The 24711-nt window shown below is 46.3% G+C and overlaps 1 protein-coding gene across 1 annotated transcript in view; it reads right to left on the bottom strand.

Annotated features, from left to right (window-relative positions):
- The window catches only part of SESN3 (sestrin 3), a 41482-nt gene extending 39844 nt beyond the window's left edge, over positions 1-1638 (bottom strand). The window contains exon 1 of the mRNA XM_062567316.1: positions 1471-1638. Coding sequence (XP_062423300.1) covers positions 1471-1569 — 99 coding nt within the window. The 5' untranslated portion in view covers positions 1570-1638. The remainder of the gene's footprint in view (positions 1-1470) is intronic.
- Between the last annotated feature and the right edge of the window lie 23073 nt (positions 1639-24711).

Here is a 24711-nt window from a genome sequence, read left to right as displayed (position 1 = left end):
TCTTAGTCTGACTCGATGCATTTGCACAGCTCAGCAATTTTAATTCATTTGCACTGGACAAACAAAAAGCACCTCATCTAATGCTCCCAGTTAAGCAGATGTCGAGAGGAGGTGGTAAACCGATTATACCAGTCCTAAAGAACAGAGAGCCCACTCAGTGGGGCTGGTAATAACAGTAGGGTTGGGGTTTAGTCTTTTTTTTTTTCACTTTAGGAAAAAAAAAAAAAGGCTTAAATTTCAGATGACACTCACAAAGACTTGCTGGCAAATCGCGGTGATGAATTTTACCGGATGATACGTGGATAAACTTGGTAAACTTTCTAACCACCCCTCAGTGAGGATTGGCCCCAAGACACCCCCACACCACCGCAGAGGCCAGGTGTACCCCAAGAGCCAGGGGGCAGCAGCCCTAAGACAGGGGCAAATGACAACCAGCCCCAGGAGACGGTGGCAACAGGGCTGCAGGACACAACACCCCCCGGCACACCTGGAGCTACATACTCCAGCTCATCCCTGCCCCATATACCCCTGCCAGCAGCCCAGATACCCCCACAGCCCTTCCTAAAGCCCCAGGTGCCCTCCCCCACCTCACTGCCTCCCTACAGCCCCTGTTTCTCCCCACTCCATTGCCTCCCTACAGTGCATTTCCCTCATCCTACTGCCTCAGACCTCCCACCCCACTGTCTCCCCACAGCCCCAGCTTCCCTCCTAAGTTACCCCACAGCCTGCTTCCTCCACTGACTCAACATAGCCTCTCTACCCCACTGCCTCCTCACAGCTCCAGTTCCCCTACACAGCCCCTCTACCCCACTGCCTCCCCACAGCTCCAGTTCCCCTACACAGCCCCTCTACCCCACTGCCTCCCCACAGCTCCAGTTCCCCTACACAGCCTCACACAGCCCCTCTACCCCACTGCCTCCCCACAGCTCCAGTTCCCCTACACAGCCCCACACAGCCTCTCTACCCTACTGCCTCCCCAAAGCTCCAATTCCTCCACACAGCCCCACACAGCCTATCCCACTGCCTCCCCATAGGTCCAGTTCTTCCACACAGCCTCTCTACCCCACTGCCTCCCCATAGCTCCAGTTCCTCCACACAGCCTCTCTACCCCACTGCCTCCCCATAGCTCCAGTTCCTCCACACAGCCTCTCTACCCCACTGCCTCCCCACAGCTCCAGTTTCTCTCCCCACAGCTCCTCCCACAGCCCCAGCGCCTCTCCCTACAGCCCCCACTCCACTGCCTCTCCACAGTCCTGGTGCCTGTCCCCAGCGCCTCTCCCCACAGCCCCCCTGCCTCTCCCCACAGCCCTCCCCCCAGTCCCACCGCTCCCCACACCCCCCTCCGCCCCTCCTGCAGACTCTCCACGGCCTCCCGCACCCCGCCACAGACCCCACCGCCAGCCACCCCGTCGCGGCCCCTCCGCCGCCCGGGCTCCCCCCCGGCCCCTTTGCTCCCCGAGCCCGCGGTACCTGTCTCGGCACCTTCCGGCAATTGCCGCACACCCGGTACTGGCCGGCGGCGGAGGCGGCGCTGCCGCCGCCAATGGGACCCGCGCTGAGCCTGTTCATGCTGGCTGGGAGCGCTGCGCTCGGCTGGCCGGGCGGGCGGCGAAGGGGGCCGGGTGCGGCGGAGCAGCCGCCGGCGGAGGCGGCAGAGGGTGGCTCCGCGCCGCTCAGCAGCCCGCGCCGCCGGCCGCCCCCATCCTCCAGCCGCGGCCCCAGCACCCCGCTCCGGGCCGCTTCCCCCTGCGCACACCCCTCCGCGCTCCGCCAATCAGCGCGCCGCCGCCACGCCCGCCGCCGCGCCGCCCGGCCAATGCGAGGCGCCGCTCGGCGCCGACCAATTGCCAACGCCGTCGCCGGCTCCCATCTCCAGGCAGCCTCGGAGGCAGGGGCGGGCAGGGAGGCGGGGCCTCCGCCGCGGAGGGGCGGGGCCGGCCGCGTCTCCGGGCAGCGTTGGAGCCAGCGGCGCGGACGGGCGCCTCGGGGCGTGTCTTCCCCCGGCCAATAGAGCGGGCTTGCGGGCGGCATGCAAATGAGTCGCGGGAGGCCACGCCCCCGAGGGGAGGGGCCGCGCAGCGGGCTGTGAGGGGCGGGCGAGGGGCGGGGGGGGCTCTGCGCTGCTCCCCGCTGCTCCCCGCGTCGCCCCGGCCGGGCGAGGGAAATGGCGGCCGCGGCCCCCCGGGCCGGCTCGCCTCGCTGCCCGGCCGCGGGCCGAGGCAGCGGCCCCCCCAGCACCTAGGGAGCTCTCCGAGGGGCCTGTCGCCGTCACCCCCGTGCGGAGCCCGGCGGGGCCGGCAGCGATCACTAGGGCGATGAAGTGCGGAGCCTCGGCTGGAGGCACGTCCGGGCCCGCACATGCCCCAGCACCGCCAGGCCGGGCAGAGAGCGCCCAGCCCCCGCCCTGGGCCGGCTCCCAGGCCCTCCGGCAGGGTCCCCCCTCCCCGAAACGCTTGCACCCATTGATCGCGGGGACGAGACCCGCTGGCGGCCACCAAAGCTGCCCGCAGTGGGCTGCTTGTCTGGAGAAAAAGCTGCTTTGAAAAAAAGGCAGCGGCTTTGAGGCAGCTGCTTGCACATGTAGGAACAGGAGGGCTCTGCTGCCAGGCAGAACAGGATTAGCTATTAGCTTTAGGGAAGTTGGGAATGTTTGGAGAGTGTGTGTGTGTGTGTGTGTGCGTGTGTGTGCGCACTTGTGTTTGCCTCGGGTCGCGGGGAGTGTTAAAAATGATGAGTCAGATTTTTCTAGACTCCGTGCTAATGCACTGCGATGGAGTATGCAATTAGGACGGAGTCAAATCTATAATCTACAGTGTAGGATAGCCGGGGTATAAACCTCCTATTCACATCATAGCATCACCAAAATCTTCCTTGTTTATACCCTCTTTAACTGCAGATTTTAAATATGTGTAGATATATCCTTCAATGTGAGCAGCCCTGCTGATGTCAATAAAAGTTTGTGCATTAAATGCAGAGCATTATATAATATCTTGAAAGATGATGGCATAGAAGGATTTGTTACAGAGAGTATTATAGCCCTCTGAAATTTCTAAGAAACTTTATGATGTTACATACATTGTTTCAGAAGTTTTTCCTAACAAAATAGTTGTAAATTGGCTGCCTGAGAGCTGTGACCTGCCTTATATACTTTCATCTATGGGAATGCTATATGTTTTTGCAAAACTAAGCATTGTGAGCTTGTTAGTTTGTTGTGAACTCGCATTAGTCAACTTGCTGGCTGAAAAGGACACAATGCAAACAAAAATTTACATCCCTTAATGGAAGTTAAATGAACCAGATCTGACTTTAAGAACTACTGAAAAGTTTCTCAAATCAGACTTATATCCACTATAAGTGAAACCACATACACTGCAAGATCCTCTTCCATCTTTTCCCCTTCCATCCATTTGAAAGGGAATCTCTACTTCAAGCAGAGTTGTCCTTAGCCATCGTACACACCATGGACTTTATTATTGCCAGTCTGTTTAATGTGTAATGCATACAAATAGTACTGTCACAGGCAAACATACAAAATGCTTAGGGAAAAATAAATGAATAAGGTTTTTTGGTTTGGGTTATTCTTTTTTCCCCCAAGCAATGTAGTAGAAATGATATCCCGGCATGAGAAAACACTGGTTGCTTGAGTGCAGATACCGGCTCTGCCATGTTCGCATCCCACAGGCTGCAGCATGGTGCTGTTACAACTGAAGTGACATAGGGAGCCAAACAGGTTGGTTTCCGTCCTCTAATTTGAATGTTAACGCTAAAATGTAAGGAAATGGCACAAATAATGTAAATGATTTTTTATTTATTGATGAACTCAATGTCATCTGAAAAGAGCAGCTTTAAAACAAGCACTGGAGGATCTGAGTTACTATAGCCACAAGCAATAAAGAGTTGATTCTTTAACTCAAGATTACGTTGAGTCATTTGTTGTCAAAGTGCCTGGTCCAAAACTCACACGTGTTGGCGAGGATAGTACCTGGCAAGTTTGAACACATAAGTAAGAAAATGATTTTAATTGAGTTATTTTTAAGATTTAACATGGGACTAGTGGCAAATACTCAGATTTCAATAATAGCATGCATTCATTTATTTCATTTCCACAGAGGGAAGTACGTATGACTGGGCATAGTCAGAATTATGACTGGGTCCCATTTCTCCATATTGAAATTATTCCTAACTTGAATGTCAACTTCAGATTTTTAGGTAAGCCCATTAAAAAAGGGAAAAATTTCCATTAACCAAGTGTGAAAGATAGGCTGACTTGTAAGGCAACTTAAAATTTGAGAAATTTGATATCTAGTCTCTGTTGTGCCACAGACTTTGTGTAAAAAGAGGTGGGACATGCATGCCTCAATGCATTAAGTATTTAGTTGACTAACTCTCACTTAAACTGAACCACTTTGCAGCTTCCAATCTTCCCTTTCAGTACTTCAGTATCTGAGAAATGTCAAAAGAAGCATAAACTCTGAAAGCATTTCGTTATTTTTGGAAACAACACAACAAATAGAAGTTGACTATATTCCTTTCCTGCATCCAACAGAAATAATTTACCTTGTCTTTTCTGAAGTTTATTTTTTCCTTCATATATTCTTTTTATAAGAGGTTTTCATTCCTAATGGAAATTAGAAATGTGGCTAACAGTGCAGAGATGCAGTAACTATCCAGTATCTGCATCAGATAATTAGCACATAGACTAGAAATAAAACATTTCAGAATACATGAACTCTTTGACTAGATGTCATGTACTGAAATCAACTATTACTGTAATTGTGATCCCTGTGGTACTGATCCTGTAAAACTCCGTGTATGTGCTTAGCTTATTCCATCTGCAGAGTCGTACTGCCTGCAAAGACTTGTGCATGTGTGCTTGATTTTAAGCTCTTGGCTCGTCCCATTTCAAACATATGCATAAATTCTGCAGAATAAAAGCCTCTCTTTGTAAAAGCGGGGTTCTTAGTGAACATGTCCACATTCTTGAAAGTTCTCCTTGTAAACCTATTTCTTCAAAGAAGTATTACAAAAGTATTCACCGTTCCTTCATAATTGTCTGGCAGCTTTTATGATCCAACTGTACTTCACTTCCCATCCTCTGCTGTGGATTTCCTTCAGTTTTAGCCCAGTTACTGATTCATGAATGAAAGCAGAATCCTGAAATTAACAGGTAATTTGAACAACCTGGCAGAAGTTGTTTGAATCTTGACCTTCCTGGAAAATTTAAGATGGTTAATCCTACAAATACAGACAGTCCTCTCTGCTAAGATCACCTAGAAAGGCAGTTTGTTATTGCCATATATGTGAAAGGTAGGGATATTTTTTTTCTTGATGATATGGAACATACTGGCATGAGACCATCACATTCTTTTCAGGGAGATTACTGTCCTGCTGTGATAGAGTGGTGCAAGTGGTTGCTGTTTTAAACAGATTTTTATCATTGATGATCGTAACTTTTGCAAAGTTTCAGAAGTAAACAGCAAACCAAAACAAAAGCAAGAACAGATTTCCAGGGCAAGTAGGAACTTCTCTGCCTCCTGAAGTAATCAGATGCTTTTTTGACAGATACATTGTAGCCAAACACAGATTGCTGCACTCACCATAGGACTAGCTGGATGAAAAGTAGATGGCATTTGCTAGAAGGTCAAAGCTCTAACTAATGCCTTATTCACCCTTCAAGCAAAGATGGTTGAAGCATATTAGCGAAGAGACATTGCTCATCCAAACAACAAGCTGTTTTCTTTTCACCAAATAAGGATTTATATCTTGGTTTACCAGTCTGATACAATCTTCGAACTCACACTGTGGCTCGGACTGCAGTATTTCTGCCTGTTATTCCCTGAATAGGAAGCTGAGAGCTGTAGAGTGCATCTCCACTACCTTCTAGAGAGCTCGCAACTAATGAGCGTGAACTGCACCACCAACCTGTCCATGTGTGGCAAATCCCAAGATGCTCTTGGACTACATAGTGTTGACTAAGTCGCACATCTTGGAAAAGTCAGTGTGGCCACAGCGTGCTGTGCAAGTGCTACAGGAGCAATCACTTAAGAGGTCCCTAAGAATTGGATCCACCATGCAGGTGTGCAGTGCTTGTGTTGTTAATATGGCAATATTAAAGCTTGATGATTCCTGCAAGGGTTGGATTCACTAGGTAAGTGCTGTACAGTTGAACTAGCCACGCAGTGAATATGTTTGCAATTCATAGACCTCCAACAGCTTGGAGAGGGAGGGAGGGAGGGAGGGAGGGAATGGTTACCATGCAATAGCTCTGCCTGGATTGCTGCAAGACTAGAAATCCCAGATGAAATTTAAAGATGTTCAAATTTTGTTCAGGGAAAACTTTGGGGGTAGAAAAAGAGGACTCAGCCTTGGTGCCTTAGCGAGTTTCCCCGCAATAAAGTTGCCGAGTCCCAGGTTGCCACAATAAAATGTTATGCAGGTGTTAAGACTAGGTGATTGACACATCACATTGCCTTACATTTCTTGAATCCATGATTTACTCAGTAAAACCATACCAAACATGGCTACATAGGAAAATAGGTAACAGTTTCTCCAGGCCGAAAAAGCCTGTGCATTACTAGTATGTCAAGTGATAGTCCTACTTTCATTATCGTAATTTTTGCTGCACCATGTTAATGTTGTTTGTGCAAGATTTATATTACATTGTCAGAGGAATAAGGGGCAGCAGGTAAAGTTTGTGCCCTGAGTAGCATTACACATGCTTTGACACTACAAGATGACTTCCCATCCTTATGATTACACATCCTAATGTGCAAAATGAGTGTTCAGATAATTACAGGAGACAAAGGAAATGTGATAGTTTGTGGAACCTTCTTCAAGGGTTGGAGTGCGTACCTTTTTCTTTGGAGCATTTAAACCCTGATTAGATAAAAGTACTCACAATTATGCTTATCATAAGAAACAATTACATACTGGCCCAAGAGAGATGATGAAGCCCAGGCCGACCAAACAGGACTTTTTAATATTTAATTTCTCTGATAGTGACAAAATTCTAAAAAAATTTAAATCACTACCCAACCAAGAAATATTTTCTCCTTTCTCTTTTTATGTTCTTCTGTATTTTCCATGATAATTCACTAAATATATTTTGACATGTTGTTTACCTCAATTCAGCCTTCTGAGACCACATTGACCAATGTTGTGAGACTGCAAAAAGGGACCATCTAGAAAAAATAGATTACGATAATTTTGAAAGTTAATCAAATTAATTTTGAAAGTATTTTGGCCTGTACAATTTTGGGGAGTGATGCAGTGGGGAAATGCATTACTTGCAAAAAAAAAAAAAAAAAAAAAAAAAGGGGAGGGGGCAAAAATCTAGTGATAGCTACACAAAGGTTGTCTTATAGATTCTCGTATGTCATTAGAAAGGGGCACATAAAACTCAAATGAAGAATTTCAACTGTGTTAATATTTAGTCTGTTTGGGGTTCATATCTACATAGGGCACATGTACTAGTCATAAGCATGAGAGGACAGGAACACTAAGCAGTATTTTGCTCAAATGCCTCTGATTTATTTCTTATGCATTTTTAGTTAACATATTTTGAAAATGCTAATATGTTCTCTTTTTCTGGCCTGTGTGTTTATCTGAGCCAGACTGAAGGATTTTCTGCTGAGCAGTTTTAACAACAGCAGCAAGAGTAGACTGGGTGACCGAAATGTCTTTCTCTTCTCTAGTTGTGACAATGCTACACAGGTAGTCAACCTCTGGAGAGGCAGTGAACCTCTCCTGAGCCCCCTTGTTTATCGTGGAAAAGAAACCTGCAAAGTCCCCAGCATGATTTGCTCCCAAGCTAACAAAGCCAAAGTCTAGTTTTACAGCCACACAGGAGTCCATTAACCCACCAGCTACCAACCCTCCTGAACAACAGCAGCAGGTGGAGATGGAAAGTAGAAGATCCTGGCTTCATCGATTGGCTTTTGTGGGTTCACTCGCCTTGTAGGCTGTCAGAGCCAGACACAGCCTCCCTGCCATGCACTGGATTTCTGGTGTTGCTTCCCTGCCCCTGTCCCTGCAATGCCTGGCAGCTCCTTTCCTCCCGCCTGTTGCCTTTCTCGGGGACTAACTGTGGCTCCAGAGAAGATTTGGCTCAGTTTGGTACCTGCAAGAGATTGTGCCTGAAGAGGGAAATGAAATGACTTGGAACAAGCTCTTCAAAGCAAACTCTTCATCAGTAGGAACATAGCCACTGAGAAAAGGCTTAAAGCAGCAAAGCTGCCTAACGTGCTTCTCTCCTTTCTCAGCTATTAAATACACTCATCCTATGCATTTCCCTTACTCTGTCTTTTGGTTAACAGGATTTTCTTCATTTTCCTGAAGATGCTGCTCCTTTCCTTACTTTAGATTTCAGATGGGCAATTTAGACAAGAGTGTATTATTTTGTACATTTGAATGTGGTCTGCAGACAAGGGACCTGGCTTCAGCTTGGCCACAATCAAAACTTCAATAGCATTGGCCATCACAGTGTGCATCAAATGCTAGTGATGGGTCTGCCCAAAGTCTCAATATGTCCTCCTGCAAACCTGGCAGGAACGTGTGCAGGCATCCCTTTTAATGAAGTAAGCACTGCAGTAGTTAAAAGCATTGCATTAAGTACAATATGGACAGAGCAGTACAGTTCCATCAGGGTCGTCAGGCACAGCACCTAAATGTATGGTGCTTTAATAACAGTTTCTGCAATAGAATGTAGGGAAAAAGTGAGGCACACAGTGCTGTGGGGCCTGTAAATTAGCGGCCCAAGTCTAGAGGTGGACTTTCTAAGGCAGATGTTATGTCTATGCTTATACCCCTGGAGCAGGCAGCATTTGGGGGCTCGGAACAACCGCTGCCAGGCCATCACCCGTAGACTGGGAAGGATGTGTCCAAAGGTTCATCCCTCTCTGAAATGCAGGTGCCTTTATCAAAGCTGCAGTAATGACATCTTTGGGAAGCACAGGTGCCAGTCAATGCAACAGATCAGGCTCTTCCCTTTTACACAAGCAGTTGGCTGGCCTTTTGCACGAGCAGTCAACGCTAGAAAGTGGGAGGCTCTTGTTCGGTACCTCCCTTGGCTCCCAGCTAAATCTCACATCCCCAGAGAGTAACCTGACCATGAGACTAAAGGTTAAGCTGGCTAAAAGCACCTTGAATCCTCCTCTCGCAGCCAGGGCCCTGTGAAGCCAAGAGTTCAAAAACCAAGGAGTCAAAAAGAGGGCAAGCAAGTGGGAGCCGGCTCAGTTACCTGCCTGTTAGAGTAGTGATCTGGAAGTAAAAGACTTTGCTGCCTGTATCCTTCAGCTGCTTTGGCTTAGTTCATTGCCTGGCCAGTGTGAAGTGCAAAAATGTCTTTGTCTTGCTGGAAAAAAACAACATTTCTCATACAGCAAAACTTGTGTGTTCCCATTTTGCAAATGAAACACATGGTATGGCATGATGCCACATTAAGGATGGAGATGTCAGTGAAATTAGCTTCCTGTATTCACTGGCAATGTTGTGACTTTCATTATTTTCACAACAAATACAAAACTCAGCAGCTTTTGGGATACGGCACATAATTTAGGTCCGTTTCCTATTGAAGCCCCCAAGATATGAACATAGTGTGCTGGAATATCATGCTTAATTATGACGCAGTTTAATTCTTTGTTTCTAGACAAAAAAGAGCTGAAGTGCTGAAAGATTTACATCTATTATGGACTTGGCTTATCTTGATTAAAAAATGCTTTTGCAGTGTTTCATTATTTTTCTGACAGTTACACCCTGAAAAAACAGAGTGTCAGTGCAAGTGGAATTTTCTCAAAAGGTACCACACTTAAAAGCAACTGGGTGCATGACTGAAACCAGTTAGCACAAGGGACATTCCCCAAGAAAACAGGCTCAGCATTGAAGGCATGTTTGCATGGCATGCTTTTTTTGGGGGGGTGGGGGGGAGGATTTAACACTATCAGGATGCCAGGAGTATTCTTGGACAGGATTAAGTCCCAAATTCTGAAATTCAGCCTCAAAGAACCACCCATCCGAGAGAACTGGCTGATCTAATCAGAAGTGGAGCATGTCTTATTGACTATTCTGTGCAGAGCCACAAAACCAGCTAACGTCGATGCTTTCCCTCACCCTGTTTGCAAAGCCAGGCAGTGACTACTGTGATATACCAAAATAAAGAAACCAAACTATGGTGCCATCTGGCATCATAGAGCAAGAGAAAAGGAGCAGCAGCTTCGATTCCTGCCCTGGGTTTACATCAGGCAACTCCTGTTTCCTCTCCTATCTCTTTCAAGCCTGCGCATTTGCCTGCTGCAGGATGGCCACAATTCCTATACACAGATTTTCCGTTGAAGATGCAGCCTGTTTCAGACGAGCTTTGCAGTAGACATGAACTCCACTTATAACGTTGTGAGAGAGGAAAGAGCAGACCAGTCTGGAAGGAAGAAAAAGGGACGTAAACAACGCACCTTGCTCCACTGGTGAAGCTGTAACAGTACGAGCTCTAACAGTGGAGCCCGAGATCTGCAAAATGTGAGAACTGATTTCTATTTAGGCATATAAGTGAGTAACAGCAGGTCATTGCATCTTGCTTTCCTAACTGCCAGGTAAATCACCTGAACTTCAGACACAGAAATATTTACTGTTGCTACAGAAACATTTATATTGGGTAAAGATTCGTGAGAAACAATACTTGTTTTAAATGTAAAGCAATGCCTTTGTACAATACAAGAGCATGTTCTAGGATGGAAAATACAAAAGGATGGTATTTCCACAGCAAGGTCATGCCTTCAGATTTTTATTTGTCCTCATTTCTATTACAATGTCCTTTAACATGGAGAAATAGCTTCTTTTAGTTATGTTATATTGCTCTTGAAACTTAATATTCCTCTTACTGGGATCCATAAATCACTGGGATCATGGATTTTCCTATAAGCAGACTACAGATCAGCTCACTTTTTGTATTATTTGGCTCCATCACTTCAGGAACAGTACAGACCAAATTCTTCCCTGGCATAACTCCATTCCCAGTATTCTTATTTTGAGAATTCTGGGCCAAATTCCTGCTCGCTCTTTTGCCGGCATATGCTCAGAGCCATTCCACTGTGATCACTGGAGCCACATATCATTAACACTAAGGTACTGCTGAACAGAATGTAGCCCTGTGCTTAAATATAACTTTGATCAAATGAAATAAGAAAAATACTGCTGAATGTAGCCTTAAGCATATTACTTGTTTGGTACAAAAATTATTCACTCTTGATTTAACTTATTTCAAGTATGACATTCAAAAATAAAATTATCTGTGAGTGAAATAAAACTCAGTAAGAGTCAGTAAGACCCAATCTATTACAGTATTAATAAATGTATATTTCTGCTGAAGAATGCTAAACCTTGAAGTCTGTATATAAATATCAACATCTATTGAGTTTCTGGGAGAGATGGCTGGCAGTAATCATGCTTGATGTCATTCTGCAATATGTAATTATGTTTACATGAAGGCTATTTGCAGGCATGTTCTTGTCGGTAGGCAGAGAAATTTGCTTCTTCCTAGTCTATTTACAAAAACTGAATTCCCCACTCTTACTTCCCTGGCAGGGTATTTAGATTCCCATAAAGTATAGTAGCAGTGATGTGATATCGAGCAATACGTCAGCCAAAAGCACTGGAGAAAGGGTGCCACAAAGTCTGCTGTGTGACAAGGGCAGTGTCTGATACAGGCACAAGGACTTCTCATGCCTTGACCAAGTGATGCTGCTCATTTAGCCACTGGGCAAAGCCTCCTCTGTGTGGGTCGGGATTCTTCTAACCTCAGCAGTGACTTCTCCTCACAATAAAACAGCGCATGCACGCACTTAATCGGCAAGCGTGTCATAAGCAGTGGGTGCAAGTCATACTGCAACAGAAGGATGTGGTTTATAAGCAGCGTCTGCAATGTGACTAAACTAGGGGGGGAGCAGGAGAAGAAAGTGGCTGGTAACTGTTTGTCAGCAGGATGAATGACTTGCAAGCATGCCAGGTAATTTCAATGGTTGTGTTTTGAGCTGCCACGTGCAGCTGTTGTTAAAGCATCATCACACTGTTTGGCTACAGCTGGGAGAGAGGGGCACAAGTAAATAAATCATGTCTTTGGGTTCAGAGAGCTACAGCTGTCTGCGCAAAGCAGAGAGGCTGACGTTTGATCTAAAAATTACTGGATAAAATAGTTGGCATCTGCTTAAAAAAATTCCAGGGATATTCATTCTCGAGCATGTTTTCCTTCTGCCCACCAGGACAATGGAAGTAACAAATTATTCAAAAAGGGAAAGGGCTGCTGGCCAGCTGTTACGAAGACACCTGTCCTGGGTGGGTATCTTGGCAGCAATTAGACTTGACAGTGCTAAAAATATAATCGTTTTCCAAAGCCCACTGATACTAACCACAGTCTCTTCACTGACTCTTTGTGCTGAGGCTCAGATTTGAAAACAAGGCAGCAGGGGGCTGGGACAGCTTTTTTTTCTGGGTCTTCTTGTGTGATCTTTGGCAAGAGATTTATTCTCTGGAGACACAATGCTCACTGGCACCTAACTTCATCATGAAACTCGACCACGACAGACAATTCTATCAAATCAGAGTCTCCTTTCCCACCCAAGGAATTGCTTTGGGGGTCTTTATGCACTTCATGTAGTAATAAAAGACAGCATGAGGCACTGGAGAATTAGACCCCTCTCTGCTTCAGAATATAGCCTTTCAGAGCTTTTTAGACTTGTGCTTCCTGAAGCCTTTGGAGATCCATTCAAGAAAGGTGCTGAATGGTGAAAATAAAAGGCCAGAAAAAGCAGCTATCTCTGAAGTTATCAAAGAACAATGTCTACCATTTGATTAGCTGCAGAGAAAGTAAACCAGAAAAATTATGAAACTGAAGACAAAACCAATGTGACTGCACAGCTCTTGATAAAAACATCAACAGGTTGGGAATAAGCTCAACATACCATGAGCAAAGTATCTGAAGTTATCCAAGTTACTGATTGAAATATTTTTTATTCTTCTGCCCAAGAAAGGCTGTGTGAGTTTTAGTGTGATCTCATTTTTTTCTGCTATCAACACTTTCCTGCAGTTCATGCTAAAGTGATTAGTCAAGTCAGGATTTCCTAGGAGAAGTGAAAGGACCACTGGGACATTAGCCATCTCATTAGCATGCCACTCTGGTTAGCACAGGGGAAAAGCCAAGCTAGAGATTTTGCCTCCCCCTCAGTACCATGCTTTCATCCATTCCTGAAAGCTGAAGTGCTATCAAAAGAGAAGAACACTTCTTGGCATGGGTGGGACATGGCCTGCTCGTGCCCAGTGCTAGAGCACGGTGCCCAGACCTCCAAGCTTGTTTTTTCTGGAACTTGCACTTAACATACAGCACAGGTGGTTGTTGCTGATGGACTAATGCTGATGCATTAGCAGAGCTAGCTAGCTTCCCTGAGCACTGTGCTGCAAGGCTATTCTGTTGCAGCTCCAGGGCAGCAGCTTCATCCTCTCACCTACTGCATGATGTAGATGTGCCATCAGTTAGCCTTCCCCAGGAGAATAAAGAGCTGCATAGGAAAGAGACCATTGGAAGACAAATAATTTTTAGCCACGGTTCTGGGCTAGTGGCTTATCTTAAGTATGTTCCCTGATTGCTGCTAAATTCCTTGTGGGTTGGGGATAAGGTACTTCAGTACTCTGATGCCAGGCTTCCCAAGGGTGTTGCAACTGGACATTGACATTTGGGTTCTTCACTCAACTGCAAAGTCCATATTTGCACTGGAGCACATTTTGGACGCACAACACAGCTGTGATGTGATCTGGGTTTCCAGTGCAGGTTTCCAAGCATTGTGACTGATGCGATAGCTGAAATCAAAGATGGACCTGCTTGGTGCAACAGCATTTCAGATATGGGGCAGGCTTGCATTCATTTCTATTCAATCTGTTGTGGAAGTACTAACACATTTTGCTCTTCAGCTTTCAAGAGGATGGTAGAAATGCATGCTGCAGTCTCCATAGACCACTGAAAGCATCAGCAGATGTGTAGGAATTGCTAAAGAGCTATTAAAAGGTGCTGGCTGAAGTTAGACAGATGTTCATGGTATAATGAAAACCAAAGGTGACATGCATCTAGTGGAATATCCCAATTAGCACCAAGCAACTTGCGTAAGCTCTTGCCTAGATGCACTGGAGGCGACATAGCCCTGAAAAGCTGTATTTAATGCTTTCCTTTGCACTTCTGTTAAGCCTGTTGTCCATGAAGCTCCACTAGAGACTTGCAGTCCAGACTGACTAGAGCCTTTTCTTTTAGATTAAGAAGCAAAAAGGGTAGAAAATAAGTAGAACCTCCAGAGATGAGGACAGGCTGCCACTTCCGTCACAGGCAGTATTCAAATGACACTGCAATCGAAACTGTACTTCACAGCAAGTGAGATCGCAGCAGTGAATTTGAATGAAATTTTAGTAAGAGCTAGACATTTAAAACAAATTAAGTGCTGTCACTGGGTCTTATATGGCTTATCAATATGGCCGCTGCTAGAAAGTTATCCCATGGCCAGAGGCTAAAGTGTTTTGGAACAAGCGTCCAGTCAGTAATTGCAGAGGTCAGGCAAGTGCAAGGGGTCTGGCTTCTGGCTGGTGAAAATAGGACTCTGAAACCACAGATAAGAAACAGCGATACTGAAACGTCACCAGAGACAATCACTACCAGGAAGATGAAACCAGCAGTTTGGGTGTCAGCATGAAATGAAGCAGTTAGTCAAAGCAGCACATAAGCTTCAGGCACCTATGAACAAAAGGCCATTTCATGTAGGGGATGCCATGGGAATAGCGCTGGTGGGGGAGGACGGCAGAAATCAAAGAGAGGGCAAAAAATAAGGTGGTCGGGTATCAGTGGACAGGGTGACTCCAAAGGCTGCCAGTCCTCCTAGCTGAGATGAATGGTTTCTTTCTACTTACGTAGATCTGTATTCAGAAAAACATAATAAGTATGATCTAAGCAGAGTCACAGACATTTTGGCGCCTGGGACAGTTCCCTCCTCCCAGTCGGACAAGCAGGGTTTGACCCGAGCAGCGAATCGCATCCCTTGAGCCTCACACGCCACCGCCTGTGCTGCACCGCTGCCTGGCGCGAGGCGCCCCACGCCGCTGTCCTGCCTGCCGTTTCGTGCCAGGCTGTGTTTCCCCAGTATCACCGCAAGTTCAACCAAGCTTTGGCTCCCATCTCAAGTTAAGCATGTGCTAAAGTGTTTCACTAGCTGTCAGCTGAGCCATATGTCTCTCTAGCAATCCGTATTCAATCCGCTGCTGTCTCTGCTTTTGTGGAAAATCAATGTATTGGTTTGAGTTTTGCTTTATTTAAGGTTCAAGCAGTGTTTTATTTGTTATTGCATGTAAAAGCTTGCATGGGGAACAGCAGCATGGTGAGGTCTGATGCCGAGATCAAACTCCCCCCCCCAGCATTACGAGGATGCTCTCTGCAAAGTGCGGGGCTGCAGTGTGGAGAGCTGCCGGGTGCATCTGCCGGCCCCCTTACGAGGGCCAACATCAGACAAACTGTGCAACTCGCAAAAAAAGTGAGATGAATTGAATGCAGAGCAGCTGAAGTGAGTGGTCCAGCTTGCTTGAACCAAGGTTGAATTGGGCAAGTTACTTCTAAGGTAGCAAAAAACTTTCCACTGCTGCAGTCTCAGGGAGTCTTCCTCAGATGGGTAGGATGGGAAGGGTGACAGGAAGGGAGAGACTCATCTCTCCTCGCGACTGTAAGAAATCTGGCATCAGGCTGGACTTCACCACAGGTTTCTGACATGACCTTGGGCAAGTCACTTTGCTCCGAATTCTCAGAGGGAGTGACAGGATGAACCCACTTTTGCAGTTTATTGACGGGAATGGTAAGAGGCCTCCTGGCCCATTGCCCTGCTCTCGCCTGGCGGAGGACACCCGATTCACCCGCCGTGCCCTGCGCTGAGGAGGGGGTTGAAGGACGATGCGCACTGTTACTAGCAAGATAATGGCTCCTTATCCCCGTTTGAGAGGCAGGAATCACATACTGTAACAGGCCAATGGCAGAACCAACAAAGAAAGCCCAGAAAAAGCCCTATTTCCTCATTCGCAGTCCCTTAACTCCCTGGAGGCAGCTGCCCCGTTTGTAATTTCGGGCGGGGAGAGAAAACTGATTTACAAAAGCAGCTTTTCAGCGCTTCCTGCTATATATATATATTTTTGAGGGGGTGAGAGGGGGCTGGGCGACAGAGGTGATATACGAGCACCACAGCGCCCCGCGCCCTCCACGCCGCGGCCCGGCGGCTCCGCGGCGCAACGGCAGCGCCGCGCCGCGCCGCAAGTTTTCCACCCAGCAACAGGGTGACGTCAGCGGGGGCGGCGAGGGGCCAATCGGAGCCGAGCCGGGGCGGCGGGAGCGGGGCTTTGGCGCCGGCGGGAGGGGGCTCCCCGCGCTGCCCCCGCGCGTGCGCGCCGCGGCCGGGACACGCGCGGCGGGGCGCGCGCGTGGGGGCGGCGCGGGTTTGGCCCCACAGCCGGGACAAAGCCGGCGCTGAGTTCGAGCCGCGGCATTGCGCTTGCGTTCCTTTTTCTTTTTCTTTTTTCTTTCTTTTTCTTTTTTCTTTTTTCTTTTTTCTTCTTTCTTTTTCTTTTTCTTTTTTTTTTCTTTTTCTTTTTCCTTTTTTGAAAGCAAAATAGGCGTGTTATGCAACGCCTGGCAAATCAGCTACATTTCCATACTGCTAAAACGTGGTAATGAGGTGTTTGTTTGCCTAGTGCCTGTGCAGCAGGACCTTGTGCCTGTCTGCTAATTTTACTGCTCTGTGTATGGCATTTGTGTTCTTTCTATATTACTTCCACGCTGCTAACACCAAATGTTAAAAATAGTGATTAGTGCATCCAAAATAACACCACCTCAGTGCTTTATTATTTCCCTTTGAAAGTGTGAGCTTCTAGTGCTTGCCTTTTCAAGCTTGCCTAACAATGTACCTTTAAGTGAAAAACCAATGCAGTGCATCATCCCAGAACAGGCGACTTTTCGGAAGGACCCCAGAGTTTCTGAAGCCCAGAAGACGGCGCTTCCCCTGCTGTTCTTGCTATGTTTGTCCATCGCATAAGAATGAGATAGGAAAAAGAAAAAAAGTGTAACCTAATTCAAAAGTGAATTAAAAAAAGGTATAAAAGGCTCAAGCTTTCTTTTAAAAAAGCAAGCTGATTCTCGCTTTCCAGTGCATGCTCTCATTTTGCCACTTGTTCAAAATGCAACTGCGTTGAGAACTTCTGCTTGGCACTCAACGTTCGTCTCTTTTCCCAGTCCACCTAGTCATTCTTGTGCTAAATTCCTTGGCCCATTTTAACATTTTCACCAGGTAAGTGAGGGAACAAACTTGCTCCTCGCGGGAGTTCTGCACGTGTTTGCACAGCCTCCAGGACAGCTCTTGGACAGGATTCAGCTCACCTAAGTTATGCATGGAGTGGGGGAGTCCAGGTTAGGACCACAGACATCTTGAACTCTCTTTGCAGTGAACCCTGCAGCACAGATGGGCCTTTCCAAAAGGTGATTCAGCTCATTTGACATCTGAAGCACCACTGGAAACTCCTAAAGTTGTCCACTGACAAGCCAGAGAGTGAAGGGTGCATAATTTAGGTGTGTAGCTTGTACAGGATGAGTCCAAGCTTGAGGATTTATCATGGGAGAAACTGTTCAGTCTCTCTAGCTCAGTCAGTGCAGATACGTGAGTCCATCATTGTTAGCCACTCACCAGAAACGGATCCAGCTCGCGGGGGTAACGCGGGTCATGGTACTGATAAGAGCCTTCTTTTGGTACAGGCAGGAGAATGGAGGACCTGCACTGCAGGGGAGAGTGTTTTGGTAGCCACGTAATGCCTTGGTGGCCCTGCTTCAACGAGGAGGATGTACAGGCTGGTAAAGCAGAGATGATCAGTATGTGTTTTAATAGGTGGAGATCCCCACTGTGCTGAGGAGGAAACTCCCACATGCGCGTGCACACACACACACAACGCATACACCTGCACAGTAGTAGAAACACATAGCGCAAGAACCTGGGGTGAATAGCAATGAGTCCAAAACTTTTGTGTATCTAGAAGAGACTCTACACTTGAAATCCTCAATAAGGAGTCAAAGATAATCAACCTACCGTCTGAGCCCAGCCTGACTGCCCTCAGCTCAGGAGGAAGAGGAGGGAAGCCAAGACTCTGCACTTCGTGGGAGTTCTCCAGCACCCGCCGTTCCCAGGCACCGAAATGAAAAGCTCCAAGCAGCTCGTGTGGAAAACGCAACGCTGTTTTCTTTCAAAGGGTCTCAAATCTGTCCACCCATTTCCAGCTCTTAATGCTAGTTCCCATCCTTTCGGGATCCCGGAACATCCCTTTGTCAACAATACTAATTATTTATACAGACAAGTGATGGTAGGCAAGAAATTGATACCTCTTAAATTGCATCTAATGAAATTTCCCCACAAGGGACACATTGGAGAGAAAGCTCCAGGGACCTTTTGGGTTTTCAGTGAAGTGAGTGCAGTTCTGTCAGAGTCACTCCATAAACCATAGCTCAGGGCCCTCATAATTTCATGTAGAAAAGTTCCTGCACTTGCAGCACTCTTGAAGTCTTTCTCCAGCTTGTCCCACATTCACAGTGTAGCTGGTGCTTCAGCTACAGTGACTGACTGATGGGCTAGCGCCAAAGCTGCAAGGCCCAAAATCTGCTTTTCTTTTTTATTTATTTATTTTTTTTATTTCCTTACATTTAGAGAATATAGGTCATTCTTTTGAAGTCAGTAGAAAACAGAAAACTTTCAGGTGTCTTTCACTTGCTTTGATTCAGACCCTAGTGCCAGTGTTCTAGTAGTGTCCAGTAAATGATTCAGTTCCCACAAGTTGATCTTCGTAAGAACATACTGTCATGCGCATACCAGAAAAGAGGAAAAAAAACAACAAAGTGAATGTAATGGAAGCAGTATGTAAAAATAAGGGCTTGGTTTTAGTTTCAAACATTATTAGAAACACCAGTTTGTAAAATAAACCCACCTAAGATGGAGGGATGAAGCTTTTCACGTTGCAGGCAGCCTGGAGACAACATGAAGATGACCAGATTGTGCTATTGTGATATATTCTATTAAAATCTATTAATATTCTATTGATACCAAAGAGGCTGTGCTGGAAATGGGGCCCTAGTTTCTTACATGTTCAACCCTTGAACCTTCCCTGCCTATTCCTTTCCAGGGTGTTTCCAGGGTAGTGTACTGTAATCGTGCCGCTGCGTGGATGTTCTGCCTTCCTTGCGTGCTGGGATTGGCACGTGTCTGCGCCAACAGTGAGCTGCGCCAGCAGAAAAACAATCTCTCTCCTGGCTCTGTGAGAAGGTAGGAGACCTACCTAGTGAGAAAAACATCACTTATGCTGTGTCTCAGCTAATTTGAGTGGAATTTGGGCATATTATTGTACCTAATCCCATAGTTGCTCTAACATGCAAAAATTCCTATGGAGTTGCAGGCATGGCTGAGACCTGACTTTCAGAAGTGGAGTTTTGCTGATGCCAGGTGGATTTGTGAGTGCTGGACGTTCAGCAACTTAGGGCTGCAGATGTTGTTTTGTATAGGTAGTGAGAGGGATTTGTGTCACTAGCTTTGGTCACCTAACATTAGGTGCCTAGTTTCAGCTGTTCCTCCACTCGCCTTCAGGGATGTGAACCTTCAGCAGATGGTTTGTCTTATCTCTAAAGACACCCAGGATCGGATGAGTCACCATTTCTCTCCATTGACTTCAGACTCTGACTGCAACGCTCATCTCTCCTCTCTGATTACAGAGACTATATGACTAGCTCTGACCTGGTGTTTCAGTGTTAGCCAGCTCACATGAGGATACTGAAGAGGAGCTCTGGCATCCTTGGCTCCTTGGAGCACGCAAACCTGGTGAAACTAGGCTGGTTTCGTGCCCAGGTGAAAACAGGGTCTGCTCTGTTGTTCTTTTCTGTAGGACTTCGAGTGATCACTCAGGCTGTTCTCCGTCTGCCTTAATGAAGCTCCCTTTTCTGACCACCTTACAGAAGTGCTAAACATTTGCAGTTTTCTGGGCTGAGAGATGCATGCAGGGCTGAAAGAGAATGCCACCCCCCCGCTCAGCTTTTCAGATGGCTGACGAAGCACTTTAAAGGCCCAAGTTATATTTGGAAATGAAAAGATCTTTGTCCAAAACAGAATATAGCTTGTATGCTGTTAAGACCAACAATCACTAAAAGCAAGCACATCTGCTGATGCAACCTAATTGCTGTTTTGATTTCCCAGCCATGACAGGGCATAAAAATATTGTCTGCCTACAAAAAAAGAATAAAACCTCACTTGACCGTTTTGTGCCCAAATACCTTGGCATCTGGCCCCGCAGAACTAGAGCTGGGCAATCTGAATTCAAAAGTTCCCCAGTGGAACCAGCTCTGAACAATACAAAGCTGTGCCTGTCTGCCTGCACGGACAATTTTCATGACTGGGATTAAAAATAATGTCTAGAGCACTGCATGCTTCTATGGGGGCTGTGCAAACCTAGACTGATGCAGTGACCTGCACCTGAGAGTTTTATGACTTTAAATAGAGGATGGGCCACTGCTTAAGGCAGGTCTTTTGAAACCAAGGCGTTGTCACAAGCTTTCTGCTGCCTGTGGACAAGGACTGAATCCTTGCAAAATAACGATAGGAACATCTCTAAAGTGACATGACTAGGTTGAAGCTAACCTGTAATTACTAGAGACCACATCTGCTTCCACATCTGCTTACTGAAGTGTTTCTGGGCCCATCTTGGGAAGCTCCAGCTTTGCTCTCTGTGGGAAACAGGACAGTGACCTTCTGGGCATTGAGTATAAATCAAAATAACATCTCTCTTTCATTTGATTCTGATCAAAATTTTGTATCTGATACTTTTGTGTAATTGTGTGACTTTTTACCATGTTATACCTGTAGGAATATAACTAAGGAAATGGAACTTCTCTTACTGTGCTATGCCTCAGTTTCCCAATGCAAAAAGAGGAAGGGACATCCCTTCAAGAATGGGGAATATAAACATATTGTAGGCTGTGACAAGGTGAGATGTTACAGTGATGAGGTATAAAAAGCACCTTACTGGGAGTTAGCAGAACGACATGGCACCATACTGGGCAGCAGGACCAATGGGGAGAAAATGTGGGGGAAAAAAAGCAAGACAGACAGTCAGAACAGCAGGTCTTATGGAAGATATGAAATAGGTTTAAACAGCAGCTTTAAATAGCAGAGACTCTCTCCCTCCCTCCTACTGGCCAGCCAGCACATCTGGGATACAGGGGAGCATGGACAGGAATAAGCCACCCAGGGAAAAAGAAAAGATAAATCTTTACCTCCCATTAAAAGGGCTATTGATTGAGTTGCCTGTTTAATAGGTTTTTGCTGCTAAAGCCCAGCTTACAGCCTGTCTCCAGCCCTTCAGCCAGCTCTTCATACTGCTCCTGTTGCGTTTCTCCTCCCCAGCCATGGAGCCTGTCAAGTTTTTTATTTAAACAATGAACTGAGTCCTTGCAGTGTGCTGCCAGTTCAGTCTTGTAGCAGTGAAAGGCTCCCGGCTGCTCTCTTGGCCGCGCTCAGCGCTGTAACCTGAGCTCCAAGGGAAGGCAGCAGGTCTCTGAAATGTCAGCATGCAGGTTTGCCCCTCGCACGCACAGGAAAGCCCCAAGACCCCATCTCCGCCACTAGCACAAAAAACCCAGATTGGCTTAAATGTCACCACATTTTTTTAAATAGTAAAATTTGGGTTCTTTTTTATTTCTTTTCTGGGCCTTGGAATGCCAGAAACATTTTTTTTCCTGCGTAATACAGACCAATGAGGCAGAGACATGCATGTAGGAATCACTGAAAACACCGATCCACAGGCCTCTTTCCCAGTCCCTCCCCAAGGATCCGGTACATACAAACTTTGCTGATTTATCTTAGGATAAGTGTATTTCTTAGTGTTTAGATAAGGACGGTATAGGCTCTAGAAGCCCTAATGTGGTGAACCACATAAGTAAATGCAGTTGGGCGAAGCCTCCGCAGCACTGGGAGCATTACTGTAGGAAATGGAAGAGGCCGTCTTTGAGACCCCTCTGCTCGTATTGCCGAGGAAGGGAGCGCTTTGGGAGCCTGGAGAGCATGGCTTCATGGACAGTGGGCTCTGAAGCTCCTGCTGGAGTTACATGCTGACGGGGAAGAGAACAGACCTCCCACAAACACCCTAAATAGCAAGTGGGCTCTGAACATCACATCCTCTGCCTTCCATATAGACCTTCACCAGCAACCTTACCTGCAAAACCACCAAAACCAGAGTTTTTTTGGGCAAGAGAGAAAAGTCAGGCATCAGGACTGACCACAGCTTTGTCTAACCCAAGAAGACTGTTTCTGACATAGGCCAGCCCCAGGAAGTTTGCAGCTTTAGAGGTTCTACCCAATACTTAAATTCCACTAAAGACCAGTGGGTCTCATGAACTCAGTGAGATACTGTTCTGCATCAGAGCCAGGTTCTTGTGTGGGTTTAAATGCAGCATTACGTGGAAGGGGCCTGAGGTATTTTAGCCACCTGATCATAAGGAGAGAAAAGTATGGAAAAGATAGTCTAGTCCTTCTCACAACCTCTTAGGTAGATATAGGCATTGTAAAGCTAACTGTATCACTGCCATAATAAAACCATCAAGGAACAAGGGAGTCTAAAATCTAAACTGCAATTTTTCCATGAACTAGGGGAACATGTAATCCTGGAGTCCAAAGAGCTAATGTTGCTTCCACCAGGTTGCCATGATCAGCCTTATCTCATCTGCTTGGAGTTTCCTTTTGCTTGCCCTCCAGTTCAGAGGAAACAGAGAAGTGTATCTGACTGTCATAGACCTAATGAAAAAGAGGGCCGCATCTGGCTAAATAGCCTCTCCAAGAGAAAGTTGAGGCCACGAGGAACAAGAGGTGTTGGCAGTCGTAACACCTGGTGGTACCCCACAGTTGAGAGTCCTTCGGGAAGATGAATGGGGAGTGTGACCATTTGTGGAGATCTCCCAAGGATAAAGAGTGAAGCTACTGAGGAAAGGTCACATGCACTCCCAGGAGCATTTACTGGCAATTTAGCAATGCCTCCTGATAAACAGTGTCAGAGATGATCAGTAGTTTGAGCAAATGAATCTGCAGTATTTTCCATACTCAGTTCCACAACTAAGACCAAAAGGAAAAAAAAGTTTATTCTAAAAACACACGAAACTTTGAAATGGCAAAGTTCCAGAAGTCATTTGAAAAAAACTTTAAGATGATATCCTGTGTCAACTGTTTGCAAGCATTCCCAAGACTCCCAGAGAGTTTCCAGCGAGAAGACTCAGGGAGAATGAATATCTTAGCACTGCAACCCTGAGATCATTCACCTTTGCCAGCCTCTTTCCGTGTAGTTGCTGCAAGCTCTGGGAACTTGCTATTCTGATGAGCCATATGCCTGGGAATCAGCCAGGCTGCCAGGGTTGTGGGGGTGAGCTGACAAGAAACAAGGAGGGTTTGGAAGCCCAACTGGCAAGTGGGGTTCCGCTGGAAACTTGCCTGGTTTCTATCAGAATATTGTAAAAATCATCCAATTCCTGAAGTGTGTTTTGTTTGTGACAGATCAGCATTTTCAGGGGAAAAAACGCTCATTTGGAAAGCTTCCAACAAGCAGGCATCCTGATAGCAGTATGTACCTAGTGATTGGCAGTCTCCAAAAGGAGATTTTTAAGCCAACTCCGCATCTTAGACGGGGTTATAGTGAGATTAAGGAGGATGAAGGAGATCAAAGGCAGCAAAGGCTCCCAAGAGAGCTGCTTCTTTACAACCTGTCCACATCTGATCCCAAAAAGAAAAATGCTGTAGCCAGTAGTGACCAGAATTGCCAATATGCAACAGTGATTTCTTGAGCAAAAAAAATCTTGTTGATTCCTTGAAAGCAAAGTCAGTCCACCTTCCTCAAAAGCGGTGCTGATTATCTCTGAGTCAAGACCTGGTACTTCTCCAAGACTTTCAACCACCACAGAGGACAGAGATGTAAGATAAAGTCTGTGGAAGGGGATTCAGTATCTGAGGAGCACCTCCAGTCAGCACTGCACCAGAGAAGATGAGGCCTTCGCTGCCTTATGAATGTGTTGTGCTGTCAGATCAACCTTGTCCACAAAAAACAGCTCCTTTATGATTATGAGCATATGGCTTTGCTGTGAGATCAAGACTGTCCTGACTTACCAGTTTATCTAAAATCAGACCAGACCTCTGCCCATGACTCTGTGGACTGAAAAGGAAAGAGCCATATCATGAATGTAAAATAGGTGGTTTCTGGAGGGATGTGCCTCAGTGCCAAAGAACAGAGGTAGTGGTTGATGCATGATCTAAGATCTCGTTTCTGATACTCCACTCCCAACTCCAGAATGAGATCTGAATTCTCAGCCGTTTGTAATCATTGAGACATAGTTGCTTTGATGACAAGCAAATTCTCAGCTGCCTCCTAAGTTCCATCATCTACAAGCAGATTGACATTGGCAGGAATGACAATTGCCAGTGTCACAGTGCTGAGGAATTCAGTTAACTTCTAAAGTGATATGAAATGATCTGACTGTGCATCTGGGCAAATGATACACTAAAGTGAGTGTCATGTCATGCTGAAGTAGACAGTTTCTCTCACCTCCAGAGAGATCCTCCTCTCTGCGATCAGTGCAGCCTCCTCTTCTCTATA

The sequence above is a fragment of the Rhea pennata genome, chromosome 1, assembly GCF_028389875.1.
Source record: "Rhea pennata isolate bPtePen1 chromosome 1, bPtePen1.pri, whole genome shotgun sequence".
Lineage (NCBI taxonomy): Eukaryota > Metazoa > Chordata > Aves > Rheiformes > Rheidae > Rhea > Rhea pennata.
This window is presented reverse-complemented; position numbering and strand designations above follow the sequence as displayed.